At 45.1% G+C, this 18,548-nt stretch overlaps 1 protein-coding gene across 1 annotated transcript in view; it reads right to left on the bottom strand.

The window, feature by feature from the left end:
• adamts14 (ADAM metallopeptidase with thrombospondin type 1 motif, 14) overlaps positions 1–18,548 on the bottom strand; it is a 54,761-nt gene that overhangs the window by 19,689 nt on the left and 16,524 nt on the right. Inside the window, exons 3-6 of the mRNA XM_029248818.1 lie at positions 16,140–16,296; positions 11,544–11,740; positions 4,248–4,331; positions 1,118–1,265 (exon numbers count right to left, since the gene is read on the bottom strand). Of these exons, the coding sequence (XP_029104651.1) occupies positions 1,118–1,265; positions 4,248–4,331; positions 11,544–11,740; positions 16,140–16,296 (586 nt within the window). The remainder of the gene's footprint in view (positions 1–1,117; positions 1,266–4,247; positions 4,332–11,543; positions 11,741–16,139; positions 16,297–18,548) is intronic.

Genomic DNA, 18,548 nt, shown 5'->3' with positions numbered 1-18,548 from the left:
TGATTCATTGGGAAAATCAGTTCTTCCCAGATGCCCTTCGTTATAAATCAGTGCCATCGACGTTGGCGGCTTCGGGAAACTTGGGGACAACTTCATTTTTTTCACCCGATAAGCAATTGCAACTCATCTATTATCAAGGTCTGTTTCCTTCAGTCCTTCCTTCCACTGATTACAATGGGCTTCCCAAATTATGGAGACATTCAAATTTGCTGCTAATGGATGTGCAAGTGATGGGTACAAAAACACACACACACACATCATCTGAACCGGTACAAAAACAATAACCATAAAACTAGGTACAGCTTGCATTCATGAATAACCCTGCAACTTAATGTCCAATTACATTTAATTCAAGTAAAATAGCACTTAAACCATAGTCAAATAAATTCATTTCTTCACATGAGACGTATTTGTGGCTGTGGCATATTAAAGTGTGTGTGCGTGTGTGTGTGCGTTCTGCGATTACGCAAATATGCCGGGTTTTGAAACAAAACTGAACACAGATGAAATGCGCTCTTTAAATCTGGCAGGAAGAGAACGACAGAAGAGGCCATATCTGTGCTTTAAATTAACTAGATGGGCCTGCAAACATCTCAGCAGCTTGTGAATATTTCATGCTGGATCGGTGGGCAGGCAGGCGGTACGTGGCTCGAAAGCACAGGAACTGATTTTATTGTTAATAAGTGGAAGAAGCTCCAAAACGAACAAAGGTACAAAGAGAAAAAGCAGACAAACATCTGGAAAAGGGAAGATCCTGCTATATTCTAAGGTGCAACCAAATATTAATTTCAGCATGGGTGGAACGGTTTTCTTTTTGTTCTACATGCCAAAATTCTCCGTTTACTAATGACGGCAAAGTCTCAGAGTTTTAGTTTTCGAGTTTTTTTACAGGTTGGCTGCGATGCCCAGTCAGCAAGGTATTGGAAAGCTCAGCGACGACTGCAGGGTAAAGTCCGCCGCTGGCGGGAACGAGCATGAGCTCAGCAGCGGCGTCTTTTAAGCTTCCAGAAACCTTACCTGAACAGGGTTCGAAGGCAACCCTTTGAACGGAAGCAGGTACCCATCAGCACTCAATCTGCACAGGCCTCGATCGAGAGAAATACAGTACCTTGCATACCTGCTGGACCAAAGTCTTGCCTTGTGAGGAAGATGGCGTGGTCGTGGTACTCGGCGTGGTCGGGGTCCCGCCGCTGCTGAGTGTTGGCCCAGCGACACACCTGCTCCAGGCTCCGAGACGGGTTCCCGCGCTCGATCAGGCCGATGGACTGCGGACGCAATGGCACGCGTGTGTATACACGTACACGAACACATTGCCCCGAAAACACGCTAACGTGCTGGCGTTTCCAACCTAGCTCTGACGTTGAGTGACATCGTAGCAGCGCTTCCCCAACTGGAGAGCCCTACTTTCGGACAGCAACGATGTGAGGAGGCCACCGAGGTACAGACAAGGAGCAGCGCAGGCCAAAGGGCACCGGGGTGAGTCAAACCAGTCGCGGAACAAATTTTCTTTGCATCGAGATACCGACATTGAACACGTGGGTTTACATCTATCAACCGTACAAAATGCAACTTCTCGATTTGTCCGAACGATCGTTTTTAAATCAGCGCCAACTTACTCTCCTCCCGTGTTCCCTCCTCCGTTTTATGAACTGGGTAATAATCATAAGCGCTGGTTCTGCACATCCTGTAACTGCAGAGTAGTGTGCCAGTGATGTGATCAAGTGATCTGCCAACGATCCGAAAGTGCCCAGACACACAGGCGAGTATGATGAAGTTGGTTTGAAAATTTCGCAGACGTTGTAATAGATGGAGTTGGTTTCATCTCATCGATTCAATTGTCACCCTTCCCGACAAGGTCGCTCCGCAGAACGAAAGATGGAGTGCCAGCAGCGCGGACACGAAACAAAAGGAAATTCTACCTTTCGTTTAACTTGCTTTGTGACACTTGATCTTACAAAAGTGGTAGCGAGGCGGGTTCAGCCGGTGCCCGCTATGTGGCGAGTCTGGGGTTCGAGTCCTGCTTGGGACGCCTTGCGACGGACTCGTGTCCCCTCCCCCTTCGGCCTTTCACCCTGCGTTGCCGGGTAAGGCTCCGGCTCACCGCGACCCTGCTCGGGACAAGCGGTTTTTGACAGTGGATGGATTTTACACAAGTTAAAGCGATGTTTGACTGAAGCTCAAGAGTCCTTTCCCCGGTGCTCTCGCCCACAGTGATTTGAAATGTTGAAAAAGCACCGCTAGCTTCACCAAGACTCAGGTAAAGTACTCTTCAGCGCGCAGCCCACCTCAGTAGGCTGCCACTACATGATTGGCAAGCAAGGAAATGGAAATTCATGGGTTGCAGCGGAACTGCAAAAGTGATGGCGGGGGGTGGACATGACCCCTCCTCCCGATTTGCCAGCGCACACATAGCCTCCGGCGCAAACGCAACCCCGCCGACAGATTTTCCTCCTCACCCTGGCACGGCTGTTGCAGTAAATTCCGTACAACGAAAGTACAAGAAGTGATTTGGAGACACTAATCCCCGGGTGTTGAAGTTCTCTGGGGAAGAGACATTTTCCCACATGTGGTGGTCTTACGGACCAGACAGCCTTGGTTACCCCAGCTGCAGAGGTGGATTAGTGCAGACCCTCTACTGCGGTGGCTTGAGCTGACCGCCAAAACCAGGTGACTCGAGTTCTGCCCAGGATAAGCTGCTATGTCGCTCTAAATCGTTCTCTATTGAAGAGGACCTAAGTCAAATGGGAATGACGACATCTGCTGAATCTAACATATAAAACTTGAACCCCCCTTTGCTAAATTGTTTGTAATCTTTCATTTCTGGCATAATACTAAGGAAGCACATTAAAGTGGGAGGCGCTAAAGAGGTAAATACTGGAAACGCATGAACTACATCAACCTCTTTGCCTTTTCATTCTAAGCTGGGATGTGTTTATCGCTTTAGCTCATTTGACCTTGGCTTTGTAAGCACCAGCAGACCGAAGGAGTCATCTGCAAGAGGTTTGTCACATTGACAGATCATCATCCAGTCATCGTGCAGACTAACTCAGCTCAGTATGACTGGTGAAATGTAACAAGCTTTTCTTGCACTCGTTTGCTGGCACTTCCCGTGGGAGCAGTGAAGGACCTCCCGGCAAAGTGCTGAGGAAATAGCACGTCATGCTCTGTGCCGACAGAGTTTGACAGCAAACACAAACAAGAAGTGGAACTGAGACATTTATAAGTAAAATTCGTTGAATCTTAATTACATTGTTTTGCTAATAGTACGGTGGGTCTTCTCAGTCACGTCTTACGGATGCGAGCGTTGGACAGTAAAGAAGATGGACAGGAAGAAAATTGATGCCTTTGAATTATAGTGCTGGCAAAGAATCCTGTGTTTACCCTGGATGGCCCGGAAAACAAATGCGTGGGTTTTGCAGCAGATCAAACCAAAGATGTCATTGAAAGCTCAGAACACACGGCTTCGACTCTCTTACTTCGGACACATCCCACAGAGAGAACAGTCAATGGAAAAGGACGTCATGCTGGGCAAAGTGGAAGGTCAACATAGAAGAGGAAGGCCTGTTACATGGTGGATCGACACAATCGCCACAGCTGTGGATGCCCCACTTTCAAGTCTTAGCCGGTTGGTGGAAGACCGGACGCTTTTCAGGACAACTATCCATAGAGTCGCCATGAGTCGTCGGCTCCTAACAACAACAGTAGTAGGTGGGGGTCATCAGCTTGAGTTGAACTCAGAGCGACTGCTCGTGTGCTGCTCTTGGTAAGAGAAGGTATGGAGGTAGTTTACCACTGCTTTCTTCCACCCGTCTTCTGGGCTGAGAACATGCCAATTTCACACGCCATGTGGTAAGTTGGACTGGAACCTCTACCCAGATGAGCAGCTCAGGAGTTATGAGGCATTGGCGCTACCTGCTGCACCGCCATGCCGCTAGGTCTAAAAGGATTATCCTTTTTTGTCCTTTTCAGAGCAGATCATTTATCATTTACCCTTTAGTCCTTTTTTTAGACCTTTTTGGTGTGGATTATTCTGTATTCACGATGCACCCATGAAACAACACAGAACCACAAAGAGCTGGCAGACAAGTAATAAATAACCATAGCCCTGCAAGGAAAAGTTCTCAATATATCCAAATACATCGTTCATAAAATATGAAAGATAATGTAAATATTTTTCATATCCATCCGTAATTGTGTTACAAAAAACCATAGTAAGAGCGTTGAGTTTCTTTGGATCGACAACTCACCTGTCGGTACCCGACCATAATCATGCGGACAAGGACAATGTTGATATTTGTTCCCAAGGATTCATCATGGTAGATTTCATCAACCTGAAAAGGCAAAAAAAATGCTATCAGGCACAGCACTTGAGCACGATCCCGGTTCTTCTCGTGCCGCAGCACAATGTCAATGTGCGCGTGCTCCAAATACAGCTTTGATTCTCTTTATTCAAGCACAGCAATGAAATCGTGTGGCCCTGAAAGCTGTGGCGATGCAGACAAAGGGAACAATGTCAGGGGAATCATCGGTCTGCAAAGAAATAGATAGAGAGCAGGTCTGGACAGATGTCAGCTCCAGCCTTTCGTTGTACCGAAGGCCGTCGTGAGCTCAGTGGGGAATGGGAACAACCACTTTTTGGTGACATCACACAGCCCTGAATGACACAGTATGTGGTATGGTGCAAGATCCAACAACCATGTTTGGAATGCACACCTAAAATACACATGCTCTGGAACTGGTCCAGCAGAGAACACCAGCTGAAGTCCAGAAGTGACACATACAGCTATTTTTCTAAGAAGAGGTAAAACACCCTTCTATCACTGCTATTTAAAAGATGTCTGGCCTGAGTGGTGGGATGGACTGGGTGCAAGCTGAATAAAAATAAAATCCCTGATGGTGTTTGGCATCACAGCCGTGGACGTAATAAAGTGAATACGGCTGAGAGCAAACTTGTTTCCACTGGATCGTGCTCCTCCGTGGCCGACATCCACTCATTTTCATCCATTTTCTCAAATTACTTCACCAGTACCGGGTCACGGTGGTCCTGAGCCGACCGCATGTAGCACGCGGTAAAAGGCAGGGTAAACACCGAACAGAAGGCTGGAACGCTCACGCACACACCCGTGGCACTTTAGAAGGACCGATTCACACACAGCCGGTGTCAATGGACCGTGGGATGAAATCCATGCAAACATGAGGAGAACATGCCAAGACCACACGGTCAGCACCAGGATCGGGTTCGAACGCTCCGCCCTGGAGCCGGGCGTCGCTTGCACCGAGCCACTGGGCTTCTGTTACATTATCAGTTGCAGGGAGAGCTGAGCTAACCATGTTTTACTCTATACTGGAATATTTCTTTAGACATCTATTTTTATGTAACGTCTGTCCTCGTTGGTAATTGTAGTTTATCACGACTATTTCTCTGAAATTATTACTGTTTCGTACAATTAGGTCCAGTTAGAATATTTATATTCGACCTGTCAGGTTTAAGGAATTCCATCCGAACTTATTCGGCACATCTCCTTCTGACATTGCCAAGATCTCTCTTAGAGCCAGAAGTTATGAAACAAACCACTGGTCTGACTAATAAAGCCTGGCAGCTACTTTTGTTTTTGTAACAACAGCCAGGAATGGTTTGAGTGCAATTTCAGTGTAAATCCACCATAGGCATTTAAACAGAAATTGAATATTAAATGAAAAAAACGCAAAGCAGTCCAAAAATGAAGAAGCAGACAATAGCTCCTGTTCAAAATTATTTTTACTGTTTATTACTTTTTTCCGGTCATCAAATAATCGTTTTGTACTCACGCCCCGAGTGTTTGGCTGCCAGATTTTAGGGAAACTGTTTCTGCCAGGCGAGACGAGCTTTCATTGAGCCACTTCAGATTTTTTTGGCGTATTTTATAGAATTTTTTTGTCTTACAGTGTTTAAACAGCAAAAAAAAGAAACAACCTTTTCGATTTTGGATATTGATGTGGACACCAAAAGCCATAACGTGCAGAATTTGTTTCGGATTCAGGACCAATTCGGACGGCCAGGTTGCATCTGTGACTTTCCGCTCGCCTCTCTATAGCATACAGACAAATCACCGTTTGACAAGATTCCATGCCGTGTTAGTAAATGAAGACTTTATGCAGCTCTTGCTCCGGCGCCTTGCCATGTTGCAGGACTTCGCTTCAGCTCTTATCGAGCAGTTGATTACACGTTACGGAGCAGAAAATTGTTTCCATTTAAATGTAAAAATGTAAACGTACAATGAAGACCACTTGAGATCACTTGCAGAAGACGTGGCACAGAGCTTGTATTTATAAATATACATGCAAAGGACTCTGGCAAGTGCATCTTTGCATATATTGAATACGACAGGAAGGAGAGTTGAACACCAATAGTTTTCCCCAGTCAAACGCCACGAGATACGAATAAATGTATCATTTGGTCACGCTGTTGATCTGCAAGCTCATGACGCAGTGGATGTGAATATACAAATCAGAGCAAAAGATGGACAGAACAACACAAATATATAAAGAGCACCGCATCCACGCCCAACTGAAACTCACAGTGCGAATCCATGCAGCGAATGTGCTGTTTCCAAAAGTTTTACACATCTGCATTAACTCTTGTGAACATTCCCAGCAGCACCACATTTTCTGGAAGTCCATGTATTATGTAAATTAACACATTTACAAAATATGTAACAGAACAGAGTGGGCATTGGTAGTGTAGTGGCTGGAGCTGCTGCCTTTGAACCTAAAGGTTGCAGGTTTGATCCCCACTTCTTGCTATAGTACCCTTGGGTAAGGTACTTACCCTAAACTGCTCCAGAAAATTACCCTGCTATATAAACAGGTAAATAATACCAAAGTAGCATAATGTTAGAAGTTGCTTTGGAGAAATGTGTCATCTACATGAATAAATATGTTAAAAACCCTTTGTGCAAAAGAAAGACAAAGTGTAATAGGAGGTGATTCTTCTAAAATAGACTTAAAAAGCAAAGGTTGGTTTAAGTTACATATCTCTATATACTGGGTTTTGAATCTGATTATTTCTTATAACTTACGAGGCAATGGGAGCCTTTTCTACTACGGTTCTACTCATACTGAAATTGTGCGCAGGCCTCCGTAGCTCATGATGTCACTCGGACTGAATAGTTATAAACACACCGCAGACTAATGAAAGAGCAGAGTGACGACGTCAACGGCCTTTACCAACATAGGTGTGTCCTAATAATCACTGCTGAGTGGATCGCTTCCTGTCCAGAGAATGATCTCAATGCAAACAGAGTAAGGTTATGGGGCAGAACGGAACCGGCCCACCTCGCGGTGCCTGAAGGACTTCTCCACGTCCTCTCTTCTGTCTGGAGAACCGAGAAGAACCGAACCTCGGCGAAAAACCATAGTTGGCTACATGAAGCCAAAGGAGAAAGACGTGTTACGTCACTTAAACAGCTAAAGAACTGTTCTTCTACACATACGTGGAGTATCTGGACATTTCATTTTTTCTTTGTCATGCTGATGGCCTCATCCAGAGCAATATGCATATTTCCAGCGCATGTCGGTAGGCGATGACTGGACACTGTGCAATGGGAATGAAAGGGTTAATACATCAATCTCTCTCTCTCTCTAGTAAATTATTAACGTGTTTACAGAAAAACTTTGATTCCATCATAAAGGGATTTAATACACTACAAAATGTCACTGCTTCCCCTTCTGCATTTGGCTTTACAGCATAATAAAGGAAAAAAGCTATTATATGGTGTCATAATGGCAAATCTGAGTCAGTCAAGCAGGCAAATAATAAACTCCTGTTGTATTTGCAAAGGTTATTATTGTTTTCATTGCCATTATGTCTATTTACTTACAGATTTAATTTGGGGCACTTTGGTCAAGGGCATGAAAGCAGGGTGACTTTTTCAGTCGCCGCCAAACAGTCGGAAAAAAAGCGAAATATACTGAGAACTTAACAATGGTACACAGTTGAAAATCATTTCTACTCAGGAGAGTTTCTTGACCTTTCTATTCAGTGTATTTATAACTGTCATAAATATTGCGTTACTGATATGATCCGCATGAACAAATGCACCAAGAGACGTACTGCCGCAAAGACTGACTGAGATGACTGTGAGTTTTGGAAGGAGAGGAGCTTTATTTTAAATGACGGATTCATCATAACGCAACTCATACCTCATGTGAATTATGCCTGCATGAAGGGCATTAAGACATATTGAAACATATTTGAACAAGCGAAGACTCCCTAACAACTGTCTAAGCAGCGGTTCAATTTATTTCCACCCTTTTGACTTGGGTTAGGGTAGCTGCTATGGTAAAAAGTGCCTAACGAAAGAGTACATTTCCCAAAAGTCATTGTCATGTTCCACAAAGAAGAGGACGCCTGCCTAACGGATGCGTGCTTAGAAGCTCAGCGAGTTCCCCGGGGCACATTTTGTGCCTTTCCTCAACACTTTGTTGGTTCAAAGCGCGAATAGGTGGACAGAGAAAATTACCACGTTTACATGTGCACAAAGCCAACGTGGCCATTCCGTTTGCCTTCAGCACAGCAGGATGTGCAGTAATCAGCTCCTGTGCGGGGGTTTTCTTGGTGGTACTACACTCCTGGGTGGGGTGCGGTGGGGTGGGTGTGAGGTATGGGGGCCCCTTCAGCAGTGAGACCTCTTTCGATACCAGCTTCCTGGTTTGACGTTTCATAAACCGCATCTCCAACAAACAAAATAGAGTCCTTTTAAAAGACACATCCAATTGGGCCTTGGACTGCTGCCTTTGGACCCACGGGTCGCAGGTTCAAATCCCACCTTTAGCTGTAGTACCCTTGAGCAAGTTACTTACCCTAAATCACTCCAGTAAAATTACCCAGCTGTATAAATGGACAAATAGCTATAAATAAGGAGCCATCACATTGCTTGTTTAATCAAAATGTTCATCTTTCTTGTTGCAATAACCATTCATTATACATTTATCTGAAGCTTCTCTCCAAAGCATCTCCCAAGATAGAATTACTACAACCTGACAGTTATTTACACAGCTGGGTAATTTAAGTGAAGCAACTTAGGGTAAGTACCTTGCTCAAGGGGGGATTCAAACCTCCAACCTTTAAGTCCAGAAGCAGCAGCGCTAACCACTACTCTACCAGCTCTCCTAACCAGTGGATATGAACGCCGTCTCTAACACAGAAAGGCACGTACAACGAAAATACATTTCATGCGTTATGTTCTCTGGCTGCCGTTGCTTTTTAGCCTAATTTTCTTAACTGACAACCCAAATTGTGCTGTTGATGAAGTTATGTCCTGAGCGACAATGGAAACGAATTCTGCAGTGTCGGGACACCCTTGCGGACACCTGTGAAACACTAAGTTTTCGCCCTCATTTGATGAATGTGGATGAGTTTGCAGTTCCTCTGCGTACGTTTTCCTCTCCGTGCTGCTGTGACCCAGTGTTCTTCTGTTGTTCACCCATAAAAAAGTGAGAAAAAATAAAAGCCAAGAGGCCATTTCTGGGCAGTTTTTAAACAATATATAAAAATAGACACCCCTGTTACTGGAGTTTGATGCCATTTCTCATTACGTGCTTTCGATTTCCTCGGCAGCAGGGTGCTCAGACGACTCGGTGCGCGAACCTCTGTTGTCTTTCACCTCCCGGCTCACTCGGTCACCCCCCAAACACCCCCCGAGGACCACCCCCAACCCCCGACTCCACACAAGCAAGTAATTGGCCTCCTGTGGCTAATCAGACCACCTCGCCAGGGGCCGAATCGTAACTGTTACCGAGTGAGACCAGCGCCCTGTGAAAATCTGACTTGGAGGATTTTCTACATCTAATCAGATTAAGGTGACAGGAGCTGGTGGAACCCATAATGAACCAGCTAATCCATAAACAATTACAAAAACACAAAGTGGCAGAAGGCGAGATGTGGCAACGTCTGGCAGAGAAGCAAGAGAGACACCCGAACAGCAAAAGAAAAAAACTGCAACTGGAAATGTTAGACATCTCCTTGTGTGATTCGCTTTGCTTGTTCAGCCCCTGACAACGCAGGTGAGGAACAGCACTCAGCTCCTACTTGCTCAGATAAATCAATAAACTGCTTGATAAGACAGCAATTAACCACTAATGCTGCTCACATAGCGGCGGTAAGAAAAAGCCAATAAACCTCCTAGACGGGGGTCCACCCTGGTGCTCGGGGCACGAACGCCGACACTGTGACGTTTCGCAGACCTCAACGCCCAACAGCCACCTGAGTAATCCCACCTATGCCAGTAATAAGCACAGTAATAATTGTGCAGCTGAGGTAGATCCAAAACGACCTCTGCAAGGGCGAGAAGATCTCTGGAGGAACGTCGCCATCATGTGAAACTCAAACACCCTTGAGGGAGGAACTCTGTTACATCTGCTGTGAGCTTCCCGTAGGCTACTCTACTTCAGGCCTCTACGCCAATGGAGAAGTCGATAAAACTTAATGGCCACAGTGACACGTGTTACACACATGCTGTTTCCAGCCAACGGCAGATCTTCTGCAAGAACATAAGGGACCAATGATCTGTCCTCGTGATGCGGCCTTGATGTCCTCGCGGTAAAAGGCAAAGTATTTTTCCGAATCGAACGCCGAGACGCCCCTCGGGACCTGGAGCCTTAGCTCTTGATCTTGCACAGGTTGGCAGCCAATCTGTGATTTTTTTTCCACAAAATGTCATTTAACTTGCTCGCTCACCGTTTTTCCAAATCAGGGACAGTGAAAACGGGGTCCTTTGAAGGAAACGTGTTCTATTCGAGCAACGTCGCCGCACTAATTACGGTATTAGCAGCTCAGGCAAACAAACAGCTTAGGTGTGGATCTGAATTAATGGGAAATCGCCGCGTAATTGCAGTCAATTGTTCTTTACTGCTGTTCCCTTCAAAATTAAGGGTGTTATTTGTGAATTTAAATAATGCGGCTGTTTAAAAGGAGCTGACATCTGAGCCACGGCCTTGAGAAATACAAGACAGCTTTTTTTTGTACATCGCTAGGTTTTATTTGAGAAAATCTAATTAAAACCTCAGCAGACGGCAGCTTCCTCATTACTTCCTTCACATGCTAAATTCAACGCTAAAGCCAATGTTGAATTTGAAAAATGTTCACGCAAATGGATTCAGAGAATTTGGACGGCGCCCATTTAATCACTTAGCCGACACTTTTTTCCAAAGCACCTTAAAATTATTTACCCATTAATAGAGCAGGGCAATTTTACCAGCGCGATCTGGGGTTAGTACCTTGTTTAAAGTGGGACTTAAACCTGCAATCTTTGGGGTCTAAAAAGGCAGCAGCCCTAACCCATGTGCTTTATGCTCTCCTCCACACACACAAACAAAAGTTCTCATGAGAAAGTCTGAAACATACACAGTGTAACATACACACCAAACATAATCATGAGCACACACTCCGCTCAGCACACACTACCAAGAGATGATCGTAACACTGCGGCTGCAGTGAGCCCTAACGGCACTAACAGCCACTGTGCACCGGGGGGGCGGTAGCTGGGAGGCCATGGCACACTTACTATGTTCATGAGGGTCAGGATGTAGTTCTGGACATGCTCCTTCCCGTGGAAGCGTACCACGGAGTCATCCACAGCGAGCAGCACCTCGATGTTGTAGTCTTCCTTCCCGGCGTGCCTGCGTTTGCGCTCCGACTTGGACAGCTTGCGGCCCACCAGGTCCACGGCATTGGGAAGCTCACCGATTCCAAAATGTGCCGCTATAACGGAGAGCGGGCAATCACAGTAAAAGAGTCCACCGGAAATGTACTCTAAAGTAAAGCAATGAAAGAAATGTTCATAATAAAAAAGTGCACCCAGCAAACTGCTGCATTGTGGTCACAGTAAAGCGTAAACAAAAGAACCAAGTAAACCTTGATAACAAGTGTTCGTAAGGTACTGAAAGGGCTTAATAAGCAATATGTACGACAGGGGGCTCAACACCAAGGATCTCGTGTAAGCAAGTAGAGGCAGTCCCTGGATTACGAACAAGTTCTGCTTCTAAGCGTGTCTTTAAGTCGAATTTGTACGTAAGTCGGATAATCGTAGATTTCATCGGGACAGAGCCTTTTACACACTCCATTATTTTCGCTTTGTCCTTTAAAATTGTACCGATCGTTGACCGACTGTAGCCAAACGCTTTTCCAGTGTTCGATGCCGTTTCACCTTTTTCTGATCGCTTTATTATCTCCACTTTAATTTAAATTGTGATCATTTTCCTTTTCTTTGATGCATCACCATGCGTACCTCTGGCTCACGTGCCCCGCCCTCAAGCCAACGAACTGCTGTAAACGCGCAATGTTTTGGTGCGCATCGCAAAGTAGCACCCGTTTGTTATTATGAATCATTGTATACATTTTTTATATAATATGCTTTAGTGGGGTTGGTTCGTAACTACAGTTTGTACGTAAATCGGACGTTCGTAACTCAGGGACTGCCTGTAAATATGTAAAACGTTTCTTTGCTATTATATCTGAGTTTAAGTTACAGCAATCTTAACCATTTTTCTCATATTTTTAATATTGATGTGTGTGTCTTTATATCCTCTTCTGTGTACTAGCAAAGTATAAAAGATTTCTCTCAACTAACTTTTTGCTTAATGGGAGGGATACAGGGAGACTTTGTGCCGTAATGAAATTTACAAAAAACGGTAACTCATAAGGTTACCTTTACCATGAAAAGTGACTACCCAGAAAAAATAACACAAAATTAAAAATGTTCATAGCCACAAGGTATAGTTAAATATTACAAATACATACTGTATATATTCATGAACACACTACAGTAAGAACATTCTGTTGTCATGTCGCTGTCTGTCTCAAATGAGTCTCGATGGTTTACACAAACCTCTGTAAAGACTTCTGAAAGTTGCGGGCTCGAGTCCCAGGAGGGGCACTGCTGTAATACCCTGGAACAAGGTAGTGACTCTACTGTCCTTCAAGACTTTCTCTAGCTCTATGGGTAAATTTAATCCATGCTGGACTAAAAGGTCGGATGAGCAACAAAATGAAAAGGAGCCGCACTCCGGATTATAATTGTGCATTTTTACGCTTTGTACACTGCTGTACCTGTAAACAACCATTCCAACACGAAGGAATCATGCCATTAATAAAGTGCCAGCCATACAAGGAAGACATCTGGTAAACACCGACAGTAACGTCTGGTTTATAACATTTCAGCATACAGCATGTGGAATTTAAGTGAGAGATGAAGCGCGTAAGAATATATTGTTACAAAGATGATTTTTCAATGCGTGTCCCTGTGACAAAGGAGATGCAGCTGTAAACACAACGAGCCTTTGTTATGTCTCAAATAAGCCACTGACAATTTTAACAATGAATCAAAAAAAGCACTGAAATTTAGTGCATCGCCACTTTTTCGCGTAAAAGCTTAACATGAGACTCGCTGTGGGAATTACACAGTGGGTGGTCGTTCTGCTCTGGATTACACAGAAGGATTTTCCAGCAAAATGAAATATGGATCTTCACCAAAAAAAGGACGTTGCTTAATAATGGGGAGAAGTTGCATAGAGGTTCTGCTAGAAATTACTATGAACTATGCTGTTCATACCATGTTTTGTCTTTTTAAAAATCAGTGCATGTGTTTATGCACTGATACCTCTGGGCCCAGAGAAGTTATAAGCACAAATATAATCAGATTAACACAACAGGATTACGAGCGGAATCTGTGTCTGAATCACAGCTATTGAACTCATATTATACAAAAATGGTTAAACTGAGGTCCATAAACTCTCCCCTCTACATCCCTTTGCATAAACACACCTGTCTTTATGTTACTTTTGAACTAAATCAACAGGAGACACAGACATACATACAGCCCATGTGGTATTTTTTAAAGCATTTGCTCCTCTGTATACACTTCTTACCACTATTACCCAACATTTGCTCACAGAGCCTTTATTTATAAGCTGAGATAAGTAGCAGTGAACTGAAAAATTGAGTCCATCACGGCTAAACAAACACTTTTTACAGGTAGAGTGAATCTGGGTCTCCTCCGTAGAAGAAAGCAGTGACACATGGAGGTATGGAACGGGGGGGTCGTCAAAGTGTGCTTTCCTGCAGGAATGTAGCACCAGGCCTCCACAAGGAGCTTCGTGGGGTTCACACCCGTCTGATACCGTATAAGCAGAATTTCTGAGATCCATACAGATCTCCAGCGCCATACAGAAAACCTTCAGCGGAGAAACTGTCCAAGGGACTGAACACTAGCTGTGCCACTAGAGCTCCGGCAGGGAGGCACTGCGATGCTGGACTTGTCTTTCAGTGGAATAACCCAAATAATTTAAAACGGCAGGAGATGAAAACTTCTCCAGACCACTGCAGACCTGCTAGCTGCTGCTGAACTTGGGCTTGGGATGTGGTCATGGGAGCTCATGGCAGTCGTTCAAAGTTGGACACAAAGGCCAGTGGTGAAGACAAAGAGGTGCTAATGAGGCCCACTGAGCACTGCAAAGTTTCCTCCGTTGTTTCGTTTTCATCTCAGCACCACAACGATGACTGCGCATCACACTTTGTCGACATGCCTTTACCTGCTATTGTACCCTGCAGTGAAGATGGGACATGTTTCTTGGTAGCTCCCTATAGAGTATCAGCATTTTTCCATGCATTCTATGTATTTTTCCATGTACTCGTTCCATGTTATTCCATGATATTTATTCCATTCATCCCATACAGCTGTCAGTTTATAGCGGCGCTCGGATCTGAGAGTCTACACATTTATACACACCGCAAATGAGCCACAGGTTAGTTGCCGAACACATACCTACCCAAGGACTGCAGGGTAAAGATCTGCACGTCTACAATCAACTGAGCAAGAAAAGCTCGGGTTTGGCATTAACTCCTGTTGAACTTGTCGGAATAAATGTATTTTTGCACATCATCTGTCCTTGCCATTATCGGGTATCGCCAATTTCTAAAATATAGGTCTGAAACCTGTTAAATATTAAAATACGTGTCTCATTATAGCACATTCCACACTGCGCAATGTGTCAAGTGCGAGGAAAAGGGTCGACAACACAGTGTAAGCACAATATTAGCATCTTTCATCTCAGAAGTTATGCACCTGTATGAATTCTTAAAAATTAAATGAATCCTGTGTTGGGCAATTGGATAAGATGAAAATGTGCAGTGAAATGTTATCTTAGTTGTAACTTCTGAACAGCATGATACTTGTAACTTCTTTTAGCAGCAAAGTCACGCAACCGACGCAACAAATACGATTTCATATCTGCGACCGTAGCTTTTACCGCGTTACAGCCGCGCGTCTCAAAAAGTACATGTGGAGAAATTACTATTGGCCTAAATGGACCCGAAGTAGCGTTAGCCCACGATTCTCAGCGCTCTGAGAATTACGTGGGCTAAAGAGACTGAAGACCGAAGAGGCTCATGAACTGTTCCAACGAGCGGGACCTCGGCTCCCACTTCCAGATGTTCCCTCTATTACTGGGAAAGGGCCGCATTCAGGGTACGGTTGGGACGGCTCCGCGCCTCGACGTTCCTGCACATCCGCGGGAGCCCTGCATTCCTCGCTTCGGCAGGCCGCCGCGCTCCGGTCTGGCCGATATTGCCGGGGAGATGGAGGAGGGGAATATTCCCAGAGCCGCTGGAGGGGCTACCGAGAGGCAGGACACGGATACCGTTTCACGATGAAAAAAAGAGAAATAAAACAGTGGGGCTTTCGTTCACGAGGCCGCCTGGCTCTGACAGCTCAGGCTGTGCCTGCTCACCCAGGCCTCCGACTGCCAGGCACCAACTCCTGATTAATGCATACAATGACTGGCACGGAGCGAGGCTCCCGGCACGGAAATACACCGAGGCCAAGCAACAGACGCATTTGTTTCAGATCTCCTGGCACGGCGCTCAGTTGTCAACTGTCTTGCTATAGCGGCCACCCCGCAGTCGCTCAAAGGCTTCATAGCTTGTGTTTTCTGCTTCCTGTAAACAAGCGTTGCTTAATTAAAGGGGATAGAGCCTTTAAAGGCTCCTGCTGTCATTTGCCATTCCCATAAAGTCATGTTTGTGGAGGGCCTGTAATGCACAGGACATGAACACATGGGATGGAAGGTCTCTTATTCCCAGGTGAGCGTCTGCCCTGTCCTACCTTCCTTGTGGAGGTCCTCCTTTGCTTGGCTCGTCTCCTTCTTAACGGCAGACCCGCGGTACACCACGTGTACGCGGCCCCGTTCTTCCACATCCTGCTGTCCCTTCTCCAGAGGCTCGATGAAGAAGTCCCCGCTGTCGGTTCGAATCAGGCCTGCCTGCAAAACAAGTTCTTCACATGAGTACGCCGCTCTTTGTTCAAGGGTTTTCCAGCACGGAGTTTGGGACCTTGTTTTCGCGAAACAATCCCATTGTTGCAGAGAGACAAAGTCCTATTTACATTTTTAAGGAGGGTAAGAACATTCAGGGCAGGGAACCTCCTCGGTTAACGGTATCAGCTGATGATGTTATGAGAGCTGTACTGAAACACAGTCGGAGCCCAAGACACAACCATCTGAGACACAAGAACTCAACTTTATGAGGGGTTTCCTTAAATTGCCTACACTCAGTTGTTTTCTCATGTTCACAAGGTGCGAATTTGGACTTTGCATCCCTCCCAACGGCTGGGCGACTACCGTGATCACTGACTAGTATTTAACTGGCACCTTTATCCAAGTTCACTTACAGTGTTAGACGCACGACAGTAAACTCCCTACAGTCATTCACACACACACACACACACACACACACACACACACACACACACACACACACCCGAAAGCCAGTGGGAAATTTAGAGTCCCCATATCAACCCAAGGTCATGCCTGTGGAGGGAATTGGGGCCCCTGGAGGAAAGACTTTGTGTTAAGCAAACAGTATGTAATAGTTTTAAAAGAGCTGAATAAGCACAGGCAGGCAGCCGAACGGTATTATAATTAATTAATAATTAAGGGGAACTTCCTTGTCATGATAGCTAATGTTACATGTTAAAGTATTTGTTATTAGTGGGACCTGATAATATTTTAGTTTAAATAGGTGCCAGTTCTGGGGTTCAGACACATACAAATTAATTCTATTGAAATTTAAGGTAATGAAGTCTTTGAGTTGTGGAAATTCACCTTACAAAGGATTTTTCAGGAATGCATTACCTCGGGGTGGGCGAAGACTGTATATTGAAAGAACAATATTAATTCATCTATATAGCGTTACTTCTGAAAAGTCCAAAGACATGCTGTTCAGGTTCACCCATAGTGAGTGAGTGAGTGAGTGAGTGTGTGTGTGTGTGTGTGTGTGTGTGTGTGTGTGTGTGTGTGTGTGTGTGTGTGTGTGTGTAAGTAGTGTATCTAGCAATGTAAGTTACCCTGGTGAATAAGGTGTGTGGGGTGATGACACTACGTAGAGCTCATTGGAAGTCGCTTTGGACAAAAGTTTCTGATAATAAATAAATGTAAATGTTTCCAAAGTGGTGTCCAAGCCTTTTACTCCAGCAAATGTTGTTCATTGTGCACAAGTGTACAGAATCAGACAAGGACTGAATTTCCAATAAGATACATTAAGTACGAAAAAGGCATTACGAGCCCTGGTTAGCAAAATTTTAATGAAATAAAGGCAGAGACAACGAACAGTTTTTCTTGCTCAGAACAGAGTTCAATCAGTGCTGACACTGAAAATACCATCAATAAGAGCTGAGAAACAAACGGACGGAGTCTTGAAAGGTGGTTTCACTGAGCCCAAGTCCATCTGGCGCAGTCATTGCCAGAGTGTACGATTTGACTCCGCTCTCCACGGAGACGACGAACCGCGACTGCAGAATTCATCTGTACCATATTTAACCCTTTCACTCAAGGACTGAAAAACAGTCTGCAGAAACTCCATTTACATTTATTTCCTTAGCAGACACTTTTCTCTAAAGTGACTTCCAATGACGGGGGGTGCGGTGGTGCAGTGGGTTGGACCGGGTCCTGCTCTCCAGTGGGTCTGGGGTTCGAGTCCCGTTTGGGGTGCCTTGCGACAGACCGGCGTCCCATCCTGGGTGTGTCCCCTCCCCCTCCAGCCTTACGCCCTGTGTTGCCGGGTTAGGCTCCGGTTCCCCGTGACCCTGTATGGGACAAGCGGTTCTGAAAATGTGTGTGTGTGTGTGTGACTTCCAATGAACTCCATGTAGTGTTATCTGCGCACACACCTTATTCACAGCAGTGATTTACACTGCTAGATACACTACTGACACTGAGTCACTCACACAGGTAGAGCCAATATTGTAAGTCCACTTAAAACTCTCTATCCTAACTGTGTCCAGAGCTGTAGGTATTAACTTATGACACTTACCTCATTTACCCCATTTAGCGGTTGTGGTGAAAGATTGTGTGAGTGTGTGTGTGAGCGGGCAAAAGTAATGGCAGGTCAGGGAAGATCGAGCGGGAATTCACTGCATTTCAGTGTGCTGCCTGCCTCCAGAAATTGTCCCTTTTTATGGAAAAGGTGCTCAATGACACTTCGGAAGTGTCTACATTTTCTAAATCCAACCGCGACA

The sequence above is a fragment of the Scleropages formosus genome, chromosome 24 (genome assembly GCF_900964775.1).
Source record: "Scleropages formosus chromosome 24, fSclFor1.1, whole genome shotgun sequence".
NCBI lineage: Eukaryota > Metazoa > Chordata > Actinopteri > Osteoglossiformes > Osteoglossidae > Scleropages > Scleropages formosus.
The sequence above is the reverse complement of the archived record's forward strand: the minus strand, read 5'-3'. Positions and strand labels throughout refer to the sequence as shown.